This window comes from Zerene cesonia, chromosome 18, assembly GCF_012273895.1.
Source record: "Zerene cesonia ecotype Mississippi chromosome 18, Zerene_cesonia_1.1, whole genome shotgun sequence".
In the NCBI taxonomy this organism is placed as follows: Eukaryota; Metazoa; Arthropoda; class Insecta; order Lepidoptera; family Pieridae; genus Zerene; species Zerene cesonia.
This window is the reverse complement of record NC_052119.1, coordinates 5535532-5563410: the sequence shown is the minus strand read 5'-3', so window position 1 is coordinate 5563410 and position 27879 is coordinate 5535532. Positions and strand designations below refer to the sequence as shown.

Sequence of the window (27879 nt, the reverse complement as noted above, 5' to 3'; positions counted from 1 at the left end):
CTTACAAACTTTCGCGTTTATAATATTAGTAGGATACAGATTGCCGTATCTGTGTGTGTATAGTTTTCATGTTTCTAATCAAGTTCTAAATCTAGAAAGTTCTAGTTCTAATCCAAAAAAATTTGATAACGTATACATGCTACTTTAACTTTTTTCTAATAATTCTTTTACTAATACTGTAAATGTGAAAGGGTGTTTGTTCGTTTGTTCGTCTTTCACGTTGCATCGGAGCGATTGATAGTAAGAGTTTTGTGCCTAGAGATATTTAGGTTATTTAGCCTGACAGTGATACCTATAGGCTATTTTTTACCTACCGACAGCTGAGCTTTATTCAAACAAGCATTAAGAATCATCTAATTCTAATCAATTTCATCCAAATTATTCCAAGTGCTAAATTAATAATATTCATTGAATGAATAACGATCTGCGTAATACGTCAGTTAGCGAAGTAATTAGCCATGCGTGTCTTAATATCCGGGCAGTGCATCAGCTTGAGGTTGTACTAATTAAATACGAATCTCAAGACAATACCTGCCGAGATTTCGGTAGATCGCACGCACACGGGGTGTTTCCTTTTCGTAAATATTTTTACAATAAAACGAAGATGAAGACTTAGCCGGCCATGTCTAACTTGACGTTGGACTTTTGTCGCAGAGGCTAAGTCGATTGGATAATGCTGGAACGAGACGTTATTTTTACTTTAATATAATACTAAACTAGTAGTACGTTCTACTACTAGTTTAGTATTATATTAAAGTAGCTGCGCCCCGCGGTTTCACCCGCGTAAGTCCGTATATAGGAATATCGGGATAAAAAGTTGCGTACCAAATTTCAATGTAATCGGTTCAGTAGAAACTTGAATATACGGTGCGATTTTATTATATAATATGTTCTTTGTGTCTGGAAATAGGTGAAAAGCTAAAGAAAGCGCTAGCGGAAAGTTAATAATAATTTGATTTAATAAGGTATAAGACAAATAGTATAAGATAGAATAAATTCAGTAATAGGCCGCAATTATGAACAAAGGAATAAATTCAGATGCATTAATAAAATTCAATAATTAAAATAAAATCAAGTAAAATTTCGCCTAGTGTAACCCGCTCTATACATCTTAGTGTAAACTAGCGGAAGTTATAATTTATGTACAGAGTTCCGGAGGCCGCCTCGAGAGGGAGCCAGCGAGACGGCAGCGAAACACCTGATGTTTAATGTACACACTAGGATCGCCTTAATAAGTAACGAATTTGCTAGCAACTGACGATTCAGTTTTCGATAGGAATTTTCGAGATTACTAACAATGGCTTAAAAATTTTTATTAAGGCGAAGCTGTGCATCTTCTGGGGACTGGGAGATTATAGATCGAAAACAATCGATGCACAAATAGTGAATCATTAGGACCAAAAAAAAAGGAATTGACAAATTCTATTAAATGCTTTCGAAGAAATATGTAGAGAATATATACATAAATGAAAACCAGATAAAACGTGCCATTACTTACTTAGAAACCATAGGTAGGTATAGCTTCTGCCCGATGCAGTCTATAATATTTTATATCGAATACTTCGACAAAACTTTCGAAGGTTGATATGGAACGTACAGATAAATTGGAATATACATTTATTCCTCGTAGTCCATCCGTCAAGTGCTTTTGAACATGGTCTGATTATATCCTGAACTCTCCAGGCCTATATCCATGCAGTTGGAAAATATATGAGCTAATTATGACATAATATCGCATAATAACAGCGAAGAAAATATATCATCTTATGGACATTAACCAGCTAGATTGCTTCCAGATTATGACATCAATTTGTGCTGCATTCTTATTAACCAATGCGCTATGCAACTATGATCGGGGTCAGTATCGCAATTTTTGATATACATGTTCATTAATTACGTTATTCCTGGTTTAAAAACCCTTCAGTAAATTTCGAAAGCATAATGTAAAGGAAACCCGAATATATTTATAAGTCGTATTACTAGCTATCTATATAAGAGGTTAGTCACTACAGGTACTTGGTACCTACTATGTAGTCTGCAGTCTTCCCTGATAAAATATAGTCCTTATTGCAATCAGCGTAGTGCATTATATTTAATTATCGCACCATCGCAAATATTTTTATTAAACTATTTTGATGAATATATGTCCAACCGTTTAGGAGGCGTTCAGTGACAACCACGCGCACGGAAGAAATAAATTATATTTAGAGTTTGAATGTGTATAGACAAGCATAAATTAACTATTATTAAAATAAAGACGCAATCCACACATAATATAAATCTATTAATAGAAAATATTGACACACTTTCATATTAGGATGATTACGCTTCAAAATAACATTTTGTGTAATACTGACATCTTTCGAATGCTTTCATAACATATTCCAAATACAAACCTTATACAACGTCCACGAGTTTCTTACAGAAACCGAGAGATGGCGTGATTCACATTGTATTCTGATTACAAAGATATTATAATTAATTTTTAACTCGCCTTGCACCTAATACATGAACATTTTGAATTTGAATTTACACAATAAAAATTAACACGCAAAATTGCTTGGTTCATTTTTATTTTAAACAACCTTCATACCTTCATACAAAAGCGAGCTACATACTGCTAAAAAGGTCACCAATATGAAGCTAGGTCGATCACTCGAAGCTGTCTTTATAAATGGAACATTTGTTTGTGACGTATAATATGATACTTTAGTGTAAACACCTGGATGCACTCCACATACGCCTCCCCACGCCACGATACCTGCTAAAACACCATGGCATACCAATGGTCCTCCTGAATCACCCTGAAACAATGTTTCGCGTCAGTCGATTTTTACAATATCATCCTTAGCTCTGGCGCCTATACTAAGGTTAAGGGAATATATCTGAAGATATTCAAATGAAATATTTATTGAAATTGAATAACCTTTCAAATTCCGACCGTGAGATGACTCTGAGCTTAAACAATCTATGAAATTGTAGTTATTATATATTCCTCAGGCACTCTTCATAGCATCTTTGACCAATGATATAGCTTAGCCCAACATTAGGCACTATTACACCACGATGACCAGCTGGGCGAAATTAGGTAATCCAGTACCGGCGTTAATGGGGCACGATGGGGGCTCAGTTGGCGCAGTGCAGATTGTTAGAAGCGGTCATCGACCTTACTGCGTTTGCATATGATTCTGGGATGCTTACAACACAAAACTGATACGCGTGCTTATAGTAAGGAGAGATCTCCTAAGCACGAACGGGGCGCGAGTCCACCGTACCGCATGAAAACCTTTTGCAACGTCTAAACTGCTACAGAGTGCAGAATTTTTTTTGCCTCATAGGCTTCCATATATTCTTATAGTATATTCCCATATTATTTATCCTATTTTATGTATCTAAAAATATTTCTTCATTTTTCTTTTGGTGCCACATTATTTTTGCCCAGGGCAATCAAAGACCCGACACTGAGGTAATCCTTATCCATGTTTTAATTCACGTATAGGAATGAAACATAAATCAAATGTGCAACGAATATGTACAACTATTTAAATAGGTATATATAGTGCTTCGTCGCGATGCGGTAAGGAATACAAAAATATATAATAGCCGCGAATATATAAACTCATACTAACCTGGCAAGAATCTTTACCATTGTCGCCAGCACACAAAACAGAGGAATGCAAGTAATGCGAGCTGTAGTAATACTCGCAAACTGTCTCCGAAATTATAGGAACGCAAACCATTGCCAACTTGCGGGCATATTTATCCTAGAAGGGAGATATTGTGTGTAATATTCATTTTTTATTATTAGAAAAAAATAGTAAACAGATCGGAAGTCAATTTTCTGCAGCGTTCCTCTAATAAGTTTACATAAGTGAAGTAGTACGCAGTTGGTACATTTGATATATATATATATATATATATATATACATTGATATTATTTATACTAATGTATGAACAAACACCCAGGACAATATTATAATATTTATACAGTACCTCCAGTACATACAGTATAGTTTACATCCTTCTTAACTTAGAATGTCAACGATGTTTTTATCAATATTTGGACGTTCGGAAGATATAAGAAACTTATCAGAATACGTATGTAAATTCATGATGTTTTTACTACTGCTACTAACTTACTAACCTTCTCTTTTAAACCGAATCCCGACACTAAACATTGCTCTTTCACTTTTACATTATCATGCGATCGCAGTGACAAAAGACGGATCGGTTTCACAGATTCACATTCCTCAAATTTGCTGGTCACCTGTCAGATATTAGCATTTTATCTTCAACAAGATAACAATGTTCATTTATTTTGGTGTATTTTTTTACAGTAAAATATTTCCCAATTGCTATATGTGATTGGTACAAGTACCTATATACAAGTATAGAGCTCTAATACTGTTGTAGTTTATTGTAATAAATTTGCTAGCTATAACGTACACATAATTGCATAATTTTAATACACCACTATCTTATAAGCTACAAAATCTAAAAAAAAACTATCATATGTAGCAAATTTATAATTTACATTAAGTTTAACACCTCAACAATACCTCAAGTATAGCAAGATCGTGTTTTAATATCGTGTAATTATAATTCAAATGTTTATAAAAGTGCTTGATTTTCCTCCACTGTTCTGGCACTGCATCGAATATCGTCACTGTGGTAACTGTCGTACCTCCAACTACACGTATGTTCTTTAGATTCCTTATCGAGTCTGTGCTAAAAATTACGTTATTTAAGAGTATAGTTTTGAATTCGAGCATGAGAAGTAAGCACACCTTATTGAAAGATGGCCCTAAAATAGCCGTTTAACAGGCAAATTGTGTGGTGTCACGGTTGCCTTTATGAATAAGTTTGAAACTCATACCAGTTGTCTCCTAACACATATGCACATGTGCAAATTTGATTAAAATAAAGTAGTTTAGAGTCCATCGCGTATAAACAATGTGACACGTAATTTATATAGTTTAAAATTATGGCAATAGTTATACCGAAGAAGGGAATAGCTAAATAATTAATATTGATACTTTTTTTCTAGAAAAAGTTAAGTTAAGCTACAATTATTATTATTAAGATAATGAAAAAATTAATTATTTATGTACGTTACTCTTCATTAATAAAACAATGTGCAGCTGTCAAAACATGTTTCAGAGTGATCAAAGATCCACCACAAAATGATGACCAATAGATACCGAACCAATTCTTTTTCCGTATTGATACCTGAAAAGGGGAAATAATTTAAAATTGGAGTCTTACAACTAATTAGAAACGACTTAATTATGATGCAATTTTTTTTCATCTCTATTCAGTACAATAATCAAACATTTCTAATACTAATAAATTATTTGCATCGTAACATGCAGTAATATTAAATTACGTATATGCATAATACATATTCATAAAATTCCAATAATAACAATGCAAATGCTGAAATAAAAAACAATTGCGAATTACTTGATAAGGAACTTGGGTAATCGCTGCTTCTTGCCCTCCGAGTATTTTCAACGGACACTGATCAATATACGGGCTATATTCCTCATTTTCTTTCAATACTGCCTATATACATATAAATTAATAAATATATAAGTAGCTCGAGGTTAAGGTGATATGAACAAGATAATATTACGCCAGTAAATAGTTCAGGAATGACGATTTCTCCGGGTAAATAATCAAAAATCTTTTCTTTTTTTAAATACAAGTTGATAATTCTAATGTAGAGAACAGTGATGGTTGAATGGTTAATTCTTTAACTTAAATTAATAGTGACGTGTTTGAAATGTTGCAAAACTTAAATTATATTTAAAAATCATTTTTCACATTATCCATGCCAACCATATCAACCAATAAAACTAATCAGCTGCCATTTAATAAACTAGCTAGCCCCTATAAAAAACTTCAACTAACAGCCCGTGGTTGTGAAAGAAACTTCTTACTTTGAAATTTAATTCCTTTTCATTTCGTCCATTGCTATCTGAAGAATCCCTAAAAACTGGCCATCCGCAATATGCATATTTAATAAAAAACACACTTATTAAGATAATAAACTTTGATTGCATGGAATTTCATATAGGTAATAATTCATTAACATTCACATATTCCTCTTGTTCTCATAAATTATCATTCTAACTATTTATTAATATGCCTTGTATGGTTGATATTTAGAATTATGACATCGAATTGAAGGATTTATGATGGATTCAATGTAGACAAATAAAATACAACCACAGAATAGATATAATTTAAAATCTATTGCGTGTTTTATAAATAGTCAACAACTTTTTAAAGAAAAGAAGTTCATTTCTAAGTCAACTAAGCAGAATATTATTACTGAACCTAGTAAAAAAAACCGCTCACACAAGTTGACCACGATAAATTCAGTTCGAAATATGTATAGGTATATATACTTTTCTTCACTACCTACTTCTATCGAAATTTCGTGAGACAACCATCAACCAATCATCATATGTCATTGATATGTTATTTAACTATCCATCTCAATGTTTTTAAGAGTTATTGTTTTAATTTTGAGTTTTTTGTGTAACTTTGTAGATAGTACGATGCATACAACGAGAGCGCCTTATTTCGATGACAACGAATTTGTTCCTCGAGTCGTAAACGGATGGCCTGCTAAACTTGGCGATGTTCCTTATCAGGTATCTATACTAAACCTTTAATTATTCTGATGTGATGATGCTGAAATGAATGCTATTTTTATTAGCTGAACGCGCTATATTTAGGAACTATTTAATTTGCAATAGTTGCACCTATCTTGCACCAAATGCGTTTATGCCCACATAAGATTCGAAGTAGAAATTTGTTCATGTTGGTTGATTTATAAAGTCCATTTATCGAGGAAGATAATTAGGTACATACAACATACTACAATCCATACATCAAACAATATCATCATGAAAAATGTTGTAAATTATGCAAAACCACATACCGTAACCTATCGACTCCCACGCGAAATATGTCTAGAGCTGGTGCAGTGCTAACGAAATACGTATTTAAAATTGGTTGTTATTTCGTTTCATATTTGATTATGATCTAAGTTAGGTATAATATATCTAAAGTCGTTTTTTTATTGCAACCTTTTTGATGAACGTAGCAATGCTGTTTATTTTAGCAATAGCTTTGCATGTATGCAAGTCATAAAAATGTCTACATTATTTTTACACACAAATTTCTCTTTGTTTTCTCATTATTATTAGCCCATATTTGTTCCCGTTGCAGGGACGCAGGCCTCCTATGAGAGTTCAGGCCATAATTCACCACGCTAAAGTAATTCTTGAACGTGCATGTTTCCTCAAATCATCCTTTACTATTTTAAGCAGTACTGATGTTGCTAACGCGCAGATATATTGAAAAATCTATTTATTTTATGCACTGGTCTCGGGCCCCCTTCTTTTCGAATGAAATCTGACGTTCTCACTACTAAGCAGCCCCCGTCAATATTTTTTTTTCTCAGGTGGGATTCAAAATGAAAATACCGCATCAAAAAATATACATGACTTTCTGTGGTGGTGTGATCATTGCACACAGCAAGTTACTGTCCGCAGCGCACTGTTTCGCGAATGACCCAAATTTCTGTCAAAGGCTTTGTGGATCTCAGGGGTAAGAAAAATGAATACGTACGTAGGTGATTGTGGTTGTGTTTGTGAATGGAAACTTAGTGCTATTAATCGAGTCGTGTTTCTATGATTTTTTTAAATATGACTTCACGATACCTTTGTCCTTTAGTACTTACTTTAGGTTTAATATATTACTAATATCTACATAAATGACCAGATATCCATATACAGCAATTGAAGCAATTGATTTGGTGATAATTTCGCCGCAATCTAACAAACACTGTATGTTACACACTATATGTTTGAAAACCAACCTACCGCCAATAATAGTATAAAAAGTATTGAAACCTAAAATTTAAACATGATCAAAACGTGTTTTTTCTAGATCTAAACGGACGGTGTCACACGTGTACGCTGTAGCTGGAAATCTTAGAAATCGCGACTACTACACTGCGGATTCCTCTGATTCTGGACAATGGAGGATGGTGAAAACTGTCACATATCCTAAAACTTACAAGTTTCCAAAGGATGATATCGCTGTATTAGTAAGTCTTATAGGCCTTTGTTTTCAAAGCCTAGTGGAATATTATATTTAATTTGTAGTGGGTCGTCTGATACCTATCTTAATTTGTTATCACTTTGTATACAGTGATATTAATTTTGTAATACTTAGAATGGAAATATTGACTATGTCTCATCGTATCGTAATTCCTGGAGTGAATCGTTGGTGAAAAAACACAAGAAATTCGAATTTGAACCACAAGATTATACTAAATAAATATGTCCTTAATTTATCCTTATTAAAACTCTTTTCTATTTAATTGATATTTGGTGTAAATATTTCAGTTTACTACGAAGCCATTTATTTACAACACGCATGTCAACGCTATTCCATTCGCTTCACGATTCACGGACTACCACGGGCAGTGCTTGGTGTCAGGTTACGGACGCATTTCGCAAAAAGTAAGTTTTATCCCATGGAATGTCATCCCTATTGTTTATGCAACGGGTTACCAGTATTTTTTTTGTTTTGTGCTGATTAATTCAACAATTTGTGAATATAATAAAATGTTCCCTATTCGAAGCTGTGATCGAAGCTATGTCCTGGCATACCTTGTGTTGCCAGCAACACGTACTCTTTAACTTAATATCATTATAATATTATAGCATGCATGATATTTAATCGAACCATAACATTACCAATATACCTAAATAAATTAATGTAAATAAGTTAAAATTCACTCATGTCTTTTAAATTATCGGAGTTCGAGACCTATACTTTAAAAGATTTCTATACCTACATTAAAAAGATCTTTAACTTTGCAGTCAACCTCAAGCAAGTTACTATTAGCTCATCTGGACCTTATCCCGATAAAAACATGTAACAGGATGTTTCGAAAAAATATGAGAAAATTCGTTTGCACATCGAGTAGGCTAACCGATGTTGGCAAGGTGAGCAATCCTTTACGATAATTTTATTCATAGTACACAGGTAAAACATTATAATACATCTTTTTGTTAACTAGTCAATGACTTGAATTCAGGTGTTTGAATTACGGAAGCTCAGATCCGCTTAAAAAATATTAAATCAATCAATTCGGTCTTAATTATTATTCATCGTATGATACAAAGACCTTTCTGTTGTAACATAATATACGCTATAAATACCGCTGTATCGTAACTGAATTCTAGTTATAATTTTTTTTCTTCCTTTCACATCTAATATTAAAGATATACAAATAAGGAAAGATAGAAGAGTTATTTTGAATACCTATGTCGCAATTTTTGAAACGGTATTGAATTTATATTGTAAAATTCCAGGGGGATTCTGGAGGTCCTCTTGTCTGTATGAACACAGGAGACCCTAACGAAAAAGCTGGTCAAGGAATCCTTGTGGGTATAGTAAGTGGCCACAAATACCACGTCGGGTCTTTTTTTACTCGCGTTTCTTACTTCTACAGATATGTTGAGAGAAACAAATCATGTCCAAACCGACTTACTAGAGCAGCTATTTATTTTGTAACTTTATTATACAGTTTATTTTTATTTTAACTAGTTTTATTTATTAGTTCTTTCAAGATAAGCAAAAGAATCTTGGCATAGCTATTTAACCTCACTAGTGCTTTACTTAGCTAAAGCTTAAATGATTTTAAAGTAAAACGACACAAAATTCAGTTGGATTATAATTAAAATAAGGATACAGAGGAAATAATTTAATCCCTTAATTGGTTACCTTAATAATAAAAGAATACAAAGATACATATTGAAACTACATTTGATGGCTGCATCTGCGACCCATTTGTGGAACAGGCCAACCTTAACGTGCAAGCTGGGCAAGCCTCGATACATGACTGACGTCACTCCGACCAGGAGCCCCTGTTTCTCATCTTCAGCTGGATCACCGGTGCCAAAGCAAATGAGGCCAGCGCCTTCCGCCTCCTCGTATTAGAAAATAATTATTTAGATAAGTATTTCAGAGACACATTACCAGCGAATCTTTGTATTGTTTTTGGGCTGAAAATAGTGGATTGTAATTCTAAGCGTTAAATTTGATATTGCAAGAACTCTTTGAAGCTAATTCCTCTGTGAATTTGTAGGTATGAACGATACAATGATATATTTTGTAGGAATATAAATCTTAAAAACATTTTTTTGGTTTTCACGTCTTTTCCAAAAAACATTATATTGACATACATAATAAGGAAAAAAATCATTGGCTATGTGAAGTTCAATAAAGTAACTTACAGTAGAGGACAATCTCGAGTCATATTCTGTACAGTAATACTGCCAACAGCATCGCAGTAATTTTTGTTCACACGACGATTGTTTATGTATCTTCAGATCGGTTGTATAAAGACTTTTATCTGTTGACCAACTCTGTTGACAATGGAGAATTTGTATTTGTGCTCCAATGTGTATGAACAGTCAAAAGTATACATTAGAAAAAGGGAAGAGTATACTCTTACGTACGGTACTACACGTAAGGTATCTTTTTTATGTTATGATAGAGCAGACAACCGAGCTGGTGATTCACGGGACGGTTAGCGAAGCGAAGTACATAAGAAAGGAGGTTGAAAACCGAGCATATAATAATATTATTACATTTTAGATATCCGCTTATCTTACCCTAGTAGGTTTTAATACAACGCCCATACATATTCCATCGAAGTCTTGATTTTTCAAAGCGTAAGGTATTTTATTCACAAACTGATTGAAATCCCATGGTTTAGAAATGACCTGGAAAAGAGGAATGACGTCCTAAAAGAAAATCGATTGCTAACGACTTGTAAATTATACCACAACTTCAAACTTATGTTTGATCAATAACACGTCTTTATCACCATACTTTGCGTAACTCATAGTAGGTAGGTATATAAATAGTATAGTTCCACACTAAGATCACGGTACAGTTTACATTAAATCACTTACAATAATAGCGAGGTTATATGCCGGAAATCTGAAAAACCTTTGCGAATGTATACGTTTCACATTCCTCCACTGCTGGACATCGTGCGAGAGCGGCTGTTGGGTTAATGTATGCAGGATGCCCCCAACTACACGTATTTCGTGTAAACCTTGTTTTAACCTATGGTATAAAGGATACATTTGCATAGAACTATGAATGATGCTTGTAATTTATTAAAAAATCGGTAAATCTTGGTTACTAGTTAAGGAGTTGAAATTAGATGGTTATGAACCTATCCTATTTGGTTGTTATCCCGGTATTATTGAATTGTTAAAGCATTGGAAAATAATTCCGTGTGAGATAGAAAAACCATGAATAATATGCCTATTTATCAAAACAAGGGACATGGTAACTAATTAACTCAGAATCTAATCTACACGTAAATATGAAATATGTAAATTGTTAGTTCACAAACGTTCTATTACTTACCTTTTCCGATTTGTTAGAAAACAATGTGCCGATGTCAAAACCCTTTCTTCAGTTATGATACTCCCAGTACAGAAAGATCGATAGAGAAGATTCCACCTGTCGTATAGTCGGTATATAAATACCTGCGGACAAATTTGATACGAGAAAACTTTAACTTCAGAAATCTCAGGTAAATAATTCAGTGGTGTTGGAGGTTCAAAAGTATATTCTGGTGAGCATTGTAATTCGCTTCGTACATATTTTTTTGAACGAAAGTCATACGTATCAGGTATACATTTACAATTAAGCGGAGCAAACATAATAGATATAATATGGCTTTGTCAATGAAGCGGCGCGATGGAACACAGCGGAATTTAGTAGGTGTGTCACTGCTTCGGAGCGGTGTGATTCTGACATAACGCTGGGCCCTTTCCCCGAGAGCTCTGGGTATACGTAAAGACATTCTACATTATAAAAAAAAAGTGTAATTTGCCTCGCTAAAAGAGTCCTCATTAAATGGCGCTTGAATATATCCAGGATTGAATTAATATATTTGAATTATTATATTATAATTCTTAATGTTATTAATAAATAATGCAACTGTTTAGAATTAATTGAATTAGAATGATATATCCAAATAAAAAAGGGGTTAAGTACTTACATGGTGTTTCAAGGTACCGAGAGAAGCTCTATTTGTATCGAAATTCGTTAAAGTTACATTGGGAAGAAGTCTCTGGGAAAAAAATAGAAAATTGTCGTTACAAATATTACTTAATCATCCTGTGCTATTTCTTTGCAGTTTCTTCATAATTACTTCGATTAACCATTCACAACTACGAAACCGCTTTAAATATTGACAATAGATTGAAATGTAAATGGTAAGGTAGCTTGTTGCTAACCTAACCATGGTTATAATACTAGTAATCCGCGTCGCGTTCAACGGTGAAAGAATTTATGAAATCGGTCCAGTAGTTCTAAGATTAGTGTTGACATACAAACAATTTCTTCAGCTTTATAATATTAGTAAATTTTCAATAGCCACAGTAGGTAGGTAGGTGTTCTAAAGTTCATAAATTTAGTTTTTATTAAGTTTGATTTTATTGCAGTTTAAATTGGAGAATTTTGTAATTACCTTCCGTAAAGATCCATTCAATTCACTTTCTACGAGCGGTAATAAATAAATCACAAATAAAATTGCAACTCGTAACAACACCTTAGTATTATAACATTGAATATTCGTAAGTGTATGAAATGTTTTTCAAATATTTATATGTGTATTTCTGAAATTTTTATGACAGAAGATTTGACTTTTTTGACTGATTCTTATTAAGAACTTTTTTACCTTGCATTGAATCTATATTCTATATATGTCGGGACCAAAAAGACTGTATTGTTGATTGTTTATTTTTACATTGAACAATACCTAAGATAATATTGTATAAACTTATTCTTCCAAACTCTGAAATTAATTGTATTATAACAAATTATTCCTTAAGAGCCGAGTTAAATGAGAATCAAGTGCATCAAGTGACGTCTTCACTTTCAAAATAACTCCAATCTCGACTACATAAACTTCAGCTGCCCAAGTAACAACCGAATAATAAATCAAATCATGCATTTTACACACCGCTCACCACACACATAGTGAAGTGTCTATCAACAACACGTGTTCATATAATTCTCTATTAGCATTAACAGTGCGCATAGCTACTGCCCAGTTCAAACAGACACGAACAACAGTTATCGCGAACGCATTACCAGCTCCCCATGTTGAAGTCAGTCTTAACCTGACCAGCCGGCATGGAGCACGCACATTCGCTCATCGTTTTAACATGTGAGTACGTACACGTAAACAATTCAGCCCACCGACCAGTGAACTGTAACAACCTCGTTATAACAATGTCCTATACAAAACTTTCACCGCGTTTTATAAGTTATACCGTTTTGTTGATAAACATAAGCGTACCGGAATGCAGGTGTTAGGTAAATAATGACTTGACGTCCTTGATAAGTACTGAGAAAAGTTAATGAAAGACGCTTTTCAACGACCACTAGTAACAATTCTGGTTCTTAGTTAAAAAAACATAAAATCCTATTGGAATTTATTTTCACTTTAATTTTTCTTCATTACGCTTGCGCGACCTTAATCCTTACCGACCGTTTTAAATAATTATCTGGACATATTTTTATCATCCACATTATAAGTTTGTATGTACTAGATACATTCGATTTCCTGTTAATGTCTAGACTCCAGACTCTTGATATTTTTTCTGGCATAAATACAATTCGATTTCGACTAACGGTTGTACTCTACATATTATATTTGTCAAGTGGGAACATGCTAAAAATCTGTATTATATATTATTTATCTATTAAATATATAGATATAACTAGATACTATTTAAATGTCAATCGTAAACTTCATGACTTTATTTTGCGCTCAGACAAATTATAATATTATTCTAATTCGTACATTATATCTCTACAACATAACTTATAATAATTTTCACAAAACTTTTCCCATTGACAAAGTAGATAGCGAAATGTAAATAAAAAAAATATTAAATTAATTAATGTTGCGTGTTACCTAAATGCTTTAGAAATTAATAATTATAACAATACATATACACGCACTAATTATTCAGTACATGGGTATCAGTTACATAAAGTTATCGCTACTAATTCTCTCATTAAGTATCTATACAACATTATATATTATGTTTCGTTTTCATTTTCCACCTCCGAACAATCAGTTACGGTCTTTATCCAATGTTTCGCTTTAAAAACATTTTTATCTATCTACTAAAATTTTGGAGGAACATAATATGTTATTAATCAATATAAATTCTTCATCTTTATTACTGAAGTCGTTATTTATATAGTTTCTGTATTTATAATTACAAAAAATATAACACACATTGTATATACTCCCAAACCTACCTTCATCCTCTACGATATTACTGTCCACAAATATTTTTGTTTTGCCTGGAACAAATCACTTATAGGGATCAGGCCGCCTGGACGCCTGATTGAGGTTAAGATATATTTTAAGGTTGTTACACTAATAGTTAGAAAATACAAAAAATACATCTGCATCCAATATCATAGAATGAACATCAAGTTTTTGTTATCTCGTTTTCTACTATTTATTGTGGTTATCATAATAATTATTATCTAATTATGCAATGAGGCCCAGAATCGCTAGTGAATCTTAAATAGGGAAAGCTTTGGGTCAATGAGTAATTGACTCTTAGAAAACCTAGTCTAGTTATGAAATAATAACGAAATGACTCACTGTAAACCCAGTTGTCTAGAACATAAATGGCATCAGATATAGATCGATTAAACCTTTTATCGCAGACAATAACAACGTTGAGAAATATAAATTTACTATGTTTATATAAATACTATTAAAAGTGCACGTGGAGCTCTTAAATGGAGTGACCATTTTATTAATATAATTGTCTCTCTTTACGTGATATTACACACGTAATGAGATGAATCTTAATAAATCGTGCTCAATTTCTTCGACTGCTTTGTAACATTGTTAAAAATTTTCTCTCCATAAAATCTTATAGATAAGTTGTAGTGTTGGTGGGTTTTCTTAGGTTTTAAAATGACCTGCATACCTGTAAATCTTCATTAATCATATTAATATATCTAATAAATGTCGTAAAAATATACCAAGTATCACATTGTGTGTTACATCTTTTGAGCTACTTTTTATATAGCACGAATTATACGTTTGCGATTGTGACATAATTATAACATTTGCGACTCATTATAGATGCTGTTACTAGCACTTTCACACCAAATGAGATCTTAACGAGTGTACAAGAGGTTTAAATAGTGCGTGTTTTATGAACGTAATATGTTAATGCTATGTACTATGTGTTGTAATACAAGAGCTGTAGATGTGAATTATTAAGAGGTAACATTATAGAAAAACTAGCTGCGTCTTGCGGTTTCACCCGCGTAAGTCCGTATCTCGTAGGAATATCGGGACAAAAAGTTGCCTATGTGTTATTCCAGTTGTCCAGCTGTGTATGTACCAAATTTCATTTCAATCGGTTCAGTAGTTTTTGCGTGAAAGAGCAACAATCAAACACACATCCTTACAAACTTTCGCATTTATAATATTAGTAGGAAGTAGGATACACCGATCATCTACACATTGCATTGTGAGAAAAGATCATAAGATATTTATCACCTAAAACTAATAAAGCTAATTCAGAATTAAGAGTTGTGTATGGTTGTAGTGTGTGTATATTGTGTATCTACTTAATATTAAAAAATAATTATTAAGCAGTCATTTGTAATATTACAAATTTATAGATCGATATTACAAAATTCTCGTTGAATATAGAAACCAATTGTAAACGTAAGAATGGCCCAGTTGTAATTCATCTTCCAAATCCTAATAGCTCTTTATCTATGTTCCACTGTAATTGTCTCGATGAATCATTTGTTCCACTATTCTTTTTTTCCGATTATATACTTACATGGATCAGAAAAATGGTGAAAATAAATTCGTGATATCATCTGCACAAATCTATTTTGTTATTATTTTTTTTCTTTTTTTAAGTTACTTACATAACTAAAGAGCTGTTAAAGACGGTCGAATTTCCATAAACAAACTAATATAATATTACCTAACACAATGTTGATTATGTTTCCAAAAAATTTTAATTAATCATAGGTAGTATTTTCTTGTGTTTGATTTTACGCGAGTATTATATACATTTAGAAACATCTCAGTCTCCCTGTGACCACGCTCGCTGTAGAGTTCGAAACGTCCGGTTAATAATATAATGAATAAATCGCGTTTAAATTCCGTTAAAAAGTTTTTAATTTCTAATCATAGGTATTTATGTAATAATTGATTTTCATATAATTTATCGATAACACTTATTGAGTAATCTTTATTTCTTAGGAATTTTAACAGTTTCGGTTATACAATTGGTTATCCTGTCAGTAATTGATGCACTGATTTACCGCATTTTTTCATTGTGTAGAAACGACTTTTCGCCAGCATAAACAAGGGATAATATTGTTGATTTAACTGGTATTAACACGGATTATCAATTCTACGAAATACAGGGTTTCATTGCCAAAATTAACATGCTTTAACCACTTACACACAACTCGTTGTTACGTATATGTAATGCCTGCCTGCATCAATTCATAAGCACCTACTGCTTTATAAATATGTATGTACACATTTCTGTATCACGTAATCACTGTTTGCCATGCGAATTCGTGAAATTTTGTGTGAAACAAATGGTATATAATATACAATATACGTTGATAAACAATCAATATAAAAATGATAATTATCGATATAGGATTGATTAATTTTGATGAATATTATTACTTCTATCGTGTACCGACAGCACAAACAATTGAAATCGTAGTTCAATAGACCGGTATCTTTCAGAATAAAACATCCTTATTTTATTGGTCTTCTATGCGTGAAAATACTTCACAATATAAGTAAGAAGTATTTTATGGGTAGTTAAAGCGGAGAATATAAATTGCAAGGACTGAGGTCATGATTCTTATCCAACGTGATTGGAATAGCTTATGTATCGTAATAATACATCGACAAAACGATAGCTCCTGTATTTTATGAATGAAATGGAAAAGTACCTGGCTCAGGGACTTGACCTTAGGGAGATATTTGCAAAAAGCGGGCCTTGAAAACCAGTTTTGGTTCCGCTGTGAGATGTGACGGTGCTCCTTTGAAATAAAAATAAATCTTATCACCTGCTTATAACAATAATATACTGCATTTATTTCAATGTAAAAGCATCTAGTTTTTATAAAAAAACATTAACATCGTTATGTAGGTATTATTTCATTTAACAATGATTAAATAAAGATGCGTTACTGATTATTGAAAGAGGAAACGAAAAATAGGAAGTAATTAGTACATTTTGTTTCCAGTGTTACAACTATGCTTAGCAGAAATTCCAAACGCCGCGCCGAGATGGTATGCAGTCAACTTAATCAACGACTCTAACTATTCACCGAAGCCAATTACTGAAATATTCTCCGCTCAAAACACATTCCCTCCGGATAACCCAGTGATCGTCCTGCAGTCAACTCAGTCGCCAATAACGCAAGACATTGTGGGAACAACTCCGCCCACCACATGGAGCACGGGAACAACCAATACTCAGAGCACGTCGTATACACAGACCCAATTCCCTAGAATATTATCAGATCAAAATATACAAGGATCCACGGAAGATCCATCCACGCAACTAACACAGTCAACAGTTCCATATCCAACAACAAATCTACGTGCCGATCTGACGAGTATTTTGGGAAACGTTTACCAGACAAGTCAAAGTCAGAGTTACTCTCCGTTCCAAACCACTCCACCAACAGTGGCTGTGACGCCATCCACAGTACAAACATGGCTACCTACTCAATCGACCACACCACCTCCGGTACCCACGAGTGACTGGACTACTCTATCTACATCATCGCCTATCCCGCAGCTGAATAGAGAAACATACAACACATTACCACCATATGTTCCCACCTTGAGATCTAACGTTCCTTTTAATCAACCGCAAGGACAAGCAAACGGCAAAGTGAGGCCTTGTGACTTAAATGGAGTTAACCCTAAGCCCACTTACAATGCCTCATCTCCTACGCTATTAAGCCCTATCCCAAAGCCCATCCTCACAATCCGTTTGAAAGCTCCGAGAGGTTCTATCACAAACCTGCATATAAACCCAAGTACCACAACTACGACTAAAAAACCTACAACGACTAGAAGAAGGAAATCGCCAAAGGGAAAAAATGACTATGAGATATGCCTGGATTCATGCAAGGGCAGAAAGGATCCGATTTGTGCCAGTCCTTTAGGAGTACTTCCAATCGATTCCAATACCTTAAAAGGTTTCCCGTCTTTATGTCACATGGCCTGTCATAACTCTTTCAGAAAACAACGTAAGTACACTTTTTCTATTCTATTTACTTATCAACCAAATACCTCTAAAGATATCAGGATGACTCAATTATCAAAGCATCTAGCAAGTATAAATATCACAATATATTTGCTAAATGCTATCTTACCTTGTGTGATATCTAGATAACACATAATCTACTTAAGAAGCCTTGTTAAGGACCATAATCTATGTACCAAATTTTTACCGAATTTCAGTATAAGGATATTTGACTGTTAATTTCCAATGTTGAAAAATCACGATTCAATGTTCAAGGAATTTGATAACTTGATCAGATTAGAAATGCTAAACGAGCTCATGCAAATATGTTTAAAATGCATATTAGTCCACTTTCTTCAAATGTAATTCTACTAACCTGAAAATTTTACCTTATTACATTACAGCATCATACGACAAAGTAGCAGATGGGCGTTGTGGAAGATTGCGCACACGCATCCGCACAGTTGAAAAGAACAAAATAAAGCGAGAAGACCTGAACAAAGCCCAGTACACCGTTTCACATTCTGGCCCCGAAACTGTTGTGGAATTCTCTTCTTTGAAACGTTGAAGTGTTTTAAATATAGTTTATTATAAGGAATCGTGAAATTATGTACATTTTAGTTATGTGTCGTATGAGAAGTTAAGAACATGAAGCCCTTGAAGCATAATATGAGATACTAAAGACAGTCATACTTTCGATGTTAGACTAGTGCCAGTCTATACGTACAAACGACGGTTAGAGCAAAAATGCTCTAAGGCCCTTTAACTGCTTTTTGTGTTATAAAACTCATAATACTTTTAAAAATAGGCTTACTTTATTTTAGGAGTACTTGTAATATAATTCTCATTATGTTTTAATACTTACATAATACCTGATAATATGCCATGGTAAGTTCCAGATTTCTACATACTTCGATAGACACGATTATATAAAAACAGTGTAATAAAATTGAACATCTGTCTTTAAGTATGTTGAAAATTCTGTTTTATACAATATATTTAACATAGACGTTTATTAACATAATGACTAATCCGTCCATTTTTAGGATATTTTTTACATTTACATACAATTATACATTTATATGAAAATGTTAAATAAAAAAATACATTTAAAGAAATCGTTTTATTTGCACTTAATTTTTTTATACTATATTTGTGTACGGAAATACGTTTTTTTTTCAGTCTAGATTAAAAAAAGACCATTAGATATTTATTATACTTGATAGGAAAAGAAATATTAACGAATGTATATATCAATATTCGAAAGGACTTCGCCAAAATTGCTTTGTTGCTGTGTTCATCCCAAAGTTATGATACAAACTTCTTCCTTTTCAGTTGATTTAAAAAATACTCTTTTTATAATCTATTCCATAACATCATTACCAGGTATATTGCTAAAGCTGGCAGGCAAAATCGATGGAAACCAGCCAAATGTTTCACACTGCAATTAATCTTACCAAATTATTTTTACAATACAATAATTACAATGCACATATATGAGAATCAATACAATTTTTTTTGTGTAAAAAAACAATGTATCTCCGATATAGCTTTCTCGGAAATTATTCCATATCTTATAGCTAATTGATCACTGTTAAATTGATGATTATGATTGAAACATCAAAACAATAATTTAATTATATTAATCACTAATCCAGTAAACCTTGTGATACAAAAAAAGAACACCAACATTCCAGGGAAGGAAAGTACCCCTCCAGTTCAGACTCCTAGGACCAAACCCCCGGAGGTATTGAATAACAAAAACCAAGAAAAATACAATCAAATTCAGAACTGCCTACGTTTTTGAGTATGTCAGTTATAAATAAAATATATTGTGTGTTATTATTACCCCTACATACATTACAAACTTGCTTAAAACTTCAATTTTTTCAATGCTATAAAACTAAAAATTAAATTACTGAAACTATTTCATTTGATAATATTTACAACTTTTCATACAAAAATATTAAAACACGTTAGCCTCAAAACCGTTGTTGAAAGTTGCCTTGTTGTTGCGATCCCCCGCCCTGTTGCTGGCCGCCGAACATCATCTGTTGTTGTTGATGGAACTCCTGCTGATTCCCCTGGTTGTTGTTGCCTTGATTCGGCCCTGAAAATTATGTAATGTCAATAAGAAAATAATGCAATGTAAATACATTATTAATCGTAGCTTGGCCATGGATTCAATGTCTAATCGTAACTAAAAAAATTAAATTCGGACTTCTTTATAAAAATATCATTATCCTTTCTACTAATCCTACTAATATTATAAATGCGAAAGTTTGTATGGATGTGTGTGTGTTTGTAACTCTTTCACGCAAAAACTACTGAACCGATTACAATGAAATTTGGTACGTAGATAGCTGGACAATTGGAATAACAAATAGGCAACTTTTTATCCCGGTATTCCCACGGGATACGGACTTACGCGGGTTAAATCGCGGGGCGCAGCTAGTTTCCTATACATTAGAAACAAATATAATATTTCCTACCTGACATTCTCATCCTTTTCGCGTTATTTGCTGCGTGATCATGGCTATTGGCTTGTACTTGGTTTTGTTGAGTCTGCAATCATAATTTTTTATATAAACTACATGATATATTAGATTCCTGAAAATTGAACGAAAAACTAATTCTTCATCATACAAGGTAAGTAAGTTAATTCCCTTTGAATAATGATGTTGTTTATCTGTCTGTTTAATAAAATACTGGAAACATTACTAGATACATTCAAACACTAATGTGTTACAAATGTGAACATATTGTTTATTTGTCTTTTTTTCACGTCACCACGGTGACTACGGAGCTATACCATGGTATGTTTTTTTTTTGTGTCTACAGAGTTAAGAAGCTAGAGCTCAATCTCAATGCTACTTTAACGGCAGTAGAACATCTCATTTCCGTGGTAAGATTTCCAGCGAAATAAAAATCACTCAGAAATTTATAAATTCCGTTAGATGGCGCTAAATTAAAAATATGACATGTCTGACAACTGTTAAGTTTCTTGGACAATATTAATGAACTAGCGGGAAAAAGCTACTGGATATATTATATAGAAAAAGAAACTCACGTTAGGCTGTTGCTGCTGCTGATTCTGTCTAGCTTTGGAATCGCTTTTGTCATCTTGATCATCATCCGTTAAGAATTCTCGTTTCGGGTACGGAATTTGACAGCCAGCAAAAACGTCCTGAAAGTTCACAATTATAGCATTAATTGCGTTTTTAAAAAGAAGAACCTTATGGGATCATATGTATAAAAATAATTTTCCAAGTGGTTCTTGTAGTTAAATCGGAATTAAGTTTCTTCAACCAACAAGTATTTCTTCTTTATTTGTTTAGACTTTAGATATACACATTGATTTTGACGTTTATGATATCACTAGCTGCGCCCCGCGGTTTCCCCCGCGTAAGTCCGTATCCCGTAGGAATATCGGGATAAAAAGTTGCCTATATGTTATTCCAGTTGTCCAGTAGTCCACATACCAAATTGCAATCCGTTCAGTACTTTTTGCGTGAAAGAGCAACAAACGTACACACACTTTCGCATTTATAATATTAGTAGGATTATTACCTATTGTGCACCATATGAAAAAACAGTGGGAAAATTTTGAAGCATCAATTTATATACAATTGCAAACAAACATAATTTGAAATCATAAAGAATTAGTTTATATAAAGGAAGTCTCGAAAAAGAACAATGAAACCTGTGTGGGTAATGGGTCTTCGGAAAAGTATGGATCCTGCATAGCTTGTTCTGATGTTATTCTTCTATTGGGGTCCATTAGAAGTAGTCTCTGAAGTAGACTGAATGCTTTGCTGTCTGGTTTAATTTTGTGTCTGTCCATATATTTGCTTAGAGAACAATTTTGATAGCTGAAAATTATCATTTTATACTGTTTTATGGAAGTGAATATTAATTTATTTATATGATGAATAAGTATGGAACGAATTTTATAATAATCTTGCACTTATAATTGTCTTATATATCTCTTTAAAATATGTTGAATAATTATATGTTTTTAAAATAATATAACATTGGGTATAATATAAAGTATAAGAATAATGAATCTGACATCTTAATCTAAGTATTTTTGTACTTAAGTTAAGATCAGCAAAACCTAAAACTAATCTTTGGCAAAATATTGACATAAAATTGTGTTAATAAAAAAAAACTATTCATAATTTTAGTACTCACTTAGATCTTTTGAAATCCTTAACTAATGTGGCATGTTCGGGCATTTTCCTAATGTCTTCCCAATCTTTCTCTTGAGGGAAACCCATCACATTGAATATCCTATCTAGTTGGTCATGATGGTAAGGATTACTGGTTTTTATATCCTCTTGACGACAGTGGAATATCGGCTCTGATGTTAATAGTTCGGCGAATATACAACCAATTGCCCATATGTCTGAAAAGTTTTTATTTTATTTTCAATATAATACTATATTTAAAAGTTTCATTACAAACATATATTATGACGCAACTCTATAATTCTGAATACAAAACTTAGAAGTTTTTGATGAATGTAAGAATGAACTTACCAAAGAAACAATCAGTTTTAATTGTCATAAAATACATGCACAATACACTTGTTGGAACACACAAAGTTACTGCAATATTTTAATAACCAGGAGGATTGAAGGGGGTGATATCTTTACAAAGAAATAATTCCAGAGTAAGAAACACAAAGCTAGATATGTCATATAGGGTCATCACTTTCCCACAAAGGAAATATGCCTGCTTTAACATGACTTTTAGTTGATCAGCATGATTAGCTATTTCTAATTTCTTCCTAAATGTCACATTTTGTTCATTCACACACTTTTAGCTCAATGGAGTTAGAACATAAATAAGGTTTATTTGGAATTTGGAATATTAAAAGCTGGATGTTTTAGCTATAAATACACAAGTCTGTCTGAACATAAACTCACCAATAGCCTTTGTATAATGCCTAGCACCCAATAATAATTCTGGGGCTCTATACCAAAATGTAACTACAACAGGATCTAAGTCAGCCAATGGTTTTAGTGGAGCATTAAATAACCTTGCAAATCCCATGTCCGCAATCTTAACACGGCCTCTCTCAGGACCTTCGCCCATTACCAATATATTTGCTGGTTTCTAAAATAATGAGTATGATTATGATTATAGAACTAGTCAATTTCTTTGCAAATTTGTTCCATATACAACAGCCTAAATTAGTGTCAATAATAATGTTTATGTACCATAATTTGGTATTTTTTATGTCTGTATGTAAGTTGGTTAGATTTGTAATTTATTTTAAAAAGAATGTTCATCCGAGCTTTATTAAACTGTAAATATTTTTTAACTTCAATATATGCTCTGCTCTATGTATAATACATATACATAGAGCGGTGCTGGATCAATGGTAATAAGCTCTTACTTCAATGGAAAAGGCAGGGGTTCAACAGGGGTTAAAATAATATATGGTCTGATGATGATATATGCATAAAAAATTCCTCTCTTTCAAAATAAGAACAAAAAAAGGGCTCTTTCAAAATAAGAACAAATAAACTATCATCAAGTAAACAAAAACTATATTAAATAACACAAATTACCTCATAAACAGTATAATTAATGACAATTATAATAACTACTTCATCAACTAATGACTCTATGAATCATTAGACTGTAAGCTTATAAATTCACTTACCAAATCTCTATGAAGCACCCAGTTAGAATGTAAATAATGTATGCCATCCAAAATTTGATATAATAAACTTTTTACCATGCCTTTTGGTACCATAACTGATTTCTTATTAGCTTTAGCAGCTCTGTGGAACTTAATGATGTGCCACAAATCATGTTCAGCATAATCAAATAATAACCACACTTTCCTGTCTGTGTGTGAAAGGAATACTCTTATTAAATTTATAACATTGGAATGCTTGAGTTCACGGAGCAACTAAAAGAAATATAAGTATTACAGAATTGATGACAATTTGTCTGTATATTTACAGAATAATGAAATTAAATCCAGCATTTGTCATTAATAGTGCAGTTTCTACACTTATCATTTGGCACACTATTGTTGTTGTTTGCTTTTAGCCTAAAAGCCTTAGCCTGTGCCTAAAAGTTTTAGGTTACTTTATCATTGATAATTGTTGTTAAGTAGAAATAATACCAAAATCATTTTATCAGCTACTGTAATATAGAGTTTATAATAATTAAACAATACTGACGGCAATTTCTCTACACGCTGACATGGAAAGCCCTGTGCCCTCTATTTGTTTTAAAGCATAATCTTTTGTATCCGATCCATCTTTACGTCTTGCTTTATATACGTGACCATAAGTGCCACGACCGACTTTACACCCCTCGTAATCAAACAGATCCTCAACTTTGGAACGTTCATTCTGCGTTTTCATTTTAAACTCATAATCCATCATTACCGGTGCCATGGTTTTATTTTGAAAATTATCACCCATCCTTCAGTATTCTTTATGCAACGTTTTAATTACAACTAAGGTAATACAATTTATAATAGTGTTAACTGTCCTGGTCTTTTCTTCTGAATATATACAATTGAAGAGAATATGGGACAGAATTCTAAAAGTTATAATTTGATTAATTTTAATTAAAATCGTTACTATCTTCTGTTAAATTAGTTATATTTCAAGTAAACAACATATATTAATATGCCCAGTTCTTCGCGCTTCTGGTATAAAAATTAAAATTTAATAAACAATAAAATTGTTTTCATTATTGACATACTTGTATTCCTTGTATTTAGCAGTTTGGCACAGATATTATAAATATAAGCTACTATTTTGGCTTCATTATTTGAATTTGTGTCATAGATTCATAATATACTATACTTTTGAGTTTTATAAATTGATTTGTGTTATAACAGAAAAAGCGTGAGTTTATATTACAAAAATTTCTCGTGAAGGAGTTAGCTGCCGATATTCGAGTTCATAATATTAGGTGTCTAATCTAGTCTGTTTAAATTCGCTTCCATTTTTCTCACAATACTGGATTGCATTGAAGCCTAATAAAAATCCTATTTCAAATTATATAGTCTATACGAAAATTTGGTGTCGATTATTGTACAAAGTTTTGGTTATTATTACGAAATATAGGTAAAAATATCAAGCTAAAGCAAAATATAAGTCTACATCTCTTTTAAGTGTTAAAATTTGACTCGACTCGGTTTCGACTCCCACGCTCTGTGTATCATACATTATGCGTAACGAAAACATTCGATATCTTTGGTCGCGCATGTGGATTTTACAGCAGCTGTGTTGTCACTTGACACTTCACAGTTGACAGCAATTGTCATTAGTCGACTTTTCAAACGTACTGACTGCAGTAATCAGTCTGCAGATGATAGAAATATGGGTTTCGTAATTAACACGTTTACTAATTACTTATTTCTCCAATTAAATAATCGGTTAATAAGTAAAAAGACGATAAAAAATTAATGGAACCCACCTCTTTATTCATGAAGCTATAGTTCTGATATTATTCGTCGACCATGGAAGACCAAGAGGACAGCTTTTACACTGATGTTATCGATAGACTTTACGATACATTTAATGGAGTTTTAGAAAGAAATGTGGTTGCTACAGTTGTTGAAAGCTACGAAGGCGATCGTAAGTCTTTTCAATAATTATTATTTTTAAAATAGCGTTTACCCACTCCAGAGCTGTCATTTAGTCAATACTGCGCGTCACAATATCTATCTACATAGATAATATTATTATATGTACCTTGTTGTGACACTTAGGAAATGTATTTTATGCAGTGTTATCAAGGTTGAAATTCGTCTGCATAAATGATAAACCCTAAGCCTTTGCCCGGAACCTAGGTTTGCTGCATTGATTGATTCCAGCTATGCACAGTATTGATTTATGAGATGTGATGGGCGTTGGGCGGGCGGTGCAACATGTCGTTTTGCTTTGTTTAGTAAATACCTATTATCATGATGTTTTTGTTTAACTTTAGAACAACAACTTATCATCATATTTTTATTCCACATTTTATACCTGGTAAGTGTTGATTATATTGTAAGTAAATACATCATGTAAAATAAGTTATGTAATGTCCTTCAGTTATATGGGTAGTTATTTTTATGATAGGTATTTATTTAGAATATTTTACCTTATTTTTATGAACATAGAATGTGTTTGTTCTTTGGTTTTATTTTCCAATGACATACTTAGTTCAATTTCTTTTTGATTTAGATATTTTTTCAAGCATTTATACTTAAACACCTAGTTTGTATTGATAGTATTCTCTATCTATGTCTATTTATATTCAACCTTAGCTTTATTTTAAAATTTCCTATTATAAATCTTCAGTAGAGACTCAATTACCTGACCTGTAAACCCAATAATTTTTTATCCATGTTAACATTTCCCTCTCTACCACCCTTGTCTTGAAAGGTCCGTTCTAACTAGATGAATTGGCAAGAAAATAGATAGTTAATTATTTTAAAATCATAAAAATTGTACTTATTAATGTAAATTTTCTGATGTAGAATGGAATTAAGCTAAAAGTAAGATAAGAAAACCACCATCACTCTTTTAATTAAGATACTGAAATAGTTAACAGTTCTTCTAAAGTGAATGCTGTAGAGTATATCAAATAAAATACATATTATGATATGCTCTAAAGACCGAAAACTCTTTGAGCAAAAAAATAGATTAATATGCTATTCAACTAATTATAGGGACATGGAAAAGGAAATCACTTTTATGCATAAATTTTGTGTCAGTTTAAAAAAATATTTAAGTGCTATATACGATATAAATATTTTGTTATTATTTTGATTTTTGATGTAAAATATTAAAATATTTCTCCACATGTACATACATGTGTATTTACAATTTTTTATCTTGTTGTGTCAGCTTTATGTTAGATTAATCAAACTGATATATATGTCACCGTAAGATTGTAAACATCGTTATATTACAATCTATCTAGTAAGATTGTAAACTATCGATAGATTGTGAACCGTATCATTATGATTGCAATTTAACGCATCATTTTTCGCTTGATTGTAATCTATCGATGGGAAGCGGTCAAATTGTGAACCGATGTAGGACGGAATGCAACTCGTGCTCTGATTGGTTGAACGGTATGTGCCCCCCGTCACCCTGGCCACACGCCATTCGTTTGTTATTTCGATAGTTGTCAAATGTAAACAACTATGTTTTCGTGATTTATAATAAATTAATTTTGTCTTGAAAATAACTTATATCTTTCGAATAACTTATATAAAACTGTTGTGAACCCAAAAAATTATCTGTGATTAATCACATCTGGGTTAACCCAAGAAAAGCAGTTTGAATGACAAATCAACGAATTAGTGTTTGTTTCGCAACATAACCTAAATTACATGAATCGTTCGTGTTTTAATATTTTGATGCTTGTGAACTTAAGTAATCTCATTAAATAACAATGAGACCGACCAAACAGGAAGAACTTGCAGACAGGTGAC

The 27879-nt window shown here is 32.5% G+C and overlaps 4 protein-coding genes across 5 annotated transcripts; 2 read left to right on the top strand and 2 right to left on the bottom strand.

Annotated features, from left to right (window-relative positions):
* Window positions 1–2576: 2576 nt before the first annotated feature.
* Window positions 2577–5844, bottom strand: LOC119834072 (kallikrein 1-related peptidase b11-like). Its single transcript, XM_038358355.1, has 4 exons — window positions 5827–5844; window positions 5464–5565; window positions 4145–4267; window positions 2577–2804 (listed from the first exon to the last, which is right to left on the bottom strand). The coding sequence occupies exons 1-4, from the start codon at window positions 5842–5844 to the stop codon at window positions 2577–2579; spliced, it is 471 nt and encodes a 156-aa protein (XP_038214283.1).
* A 722-nt stretch (window positions 5845–6566) lies between these two features.
* On the top strand, window positions 6567–9746 carry LOC119834071 (venom peptide isomerase heavy chain-like). Its single transcript, XM_038358354.1, has 6 exons — window positions 6567–6662; window positions 7478–7623; window positions 7966–8125; window positions 8427–8543; window positions 8907–9032; window positions 9402–9746. The coding sequence occupies exons 1-6, from the start codon at window positions 6567–6569 to the stop codon at window positions 9630–9632; spliced, it is 876 nt and encodes a 291-aa protein (XP_038214282.1). The 3' UTR covers window positions 9633–9746.
* Window positions 9747–13104: 3358 nt separating this feature from the next.
* On the top strand, window positions 13105–19353 carry LOC119833737 (mucin-5AC-like). The gene is made up of 3 exons (XM_038357897.1): window positions 13105–13288; window positions 17401–18417; window positions 18818–19353. Exons 1-3 carry the CDS (start codon window positions 13255–13257, stop codon window positions 18979–18981), a joined length of 1215 nt encoding a protein of 404 aa, XP_038213825.1. The 5' UTR covers window positions 13105–13254; the 3' UTR covers window positions 18982–19353.
* A 234-nt stretch (window positions 19354–19587) lies between these two features.
* Window positions 19588–26345, bottom strand: LOC119833972 (cyclin-dependent kinase 8). 2 transcript variants are annotated; one of them, XM_038358230.1, is made up of 9 exons: window positions 24617–25168; window positions 24088–24339; window positions 23345–23534; window positions 22608–22821; window positions 22117–22285; window positions 21484–21600; window positions 20906–20978; window positions 20329–20523; window positions 19588–20281 (listed from the first exon to the last, which is right to left on the bottom strand). In XM_038358230.1, exons 1-8 carry the CDS (start codon window positions 24860–24862, stop codon window positions 20396–20398), a joined length of 1389 nt encoding a protein of 462 aa, XP_038214158.1. In that variant the 5' UTR covers window positions 24863–25168; the 3' UTR covers window positions 19588–20281; window positions 20329–20395. The 2 variants fall into 2 exon arrangements, with proteins under 2 accessions (XP_038214158.1, XP_038214159.1); XM_038358231.1 differs by lacking the exons at window positions 19588–20281; window positions 24617–25168 and adding an exon at window positions 25869–26345 and having other exon boundaries at window positions 20384–20523.
* Window positions 26346–27879: the final 1534 nt, after the last annotated feature.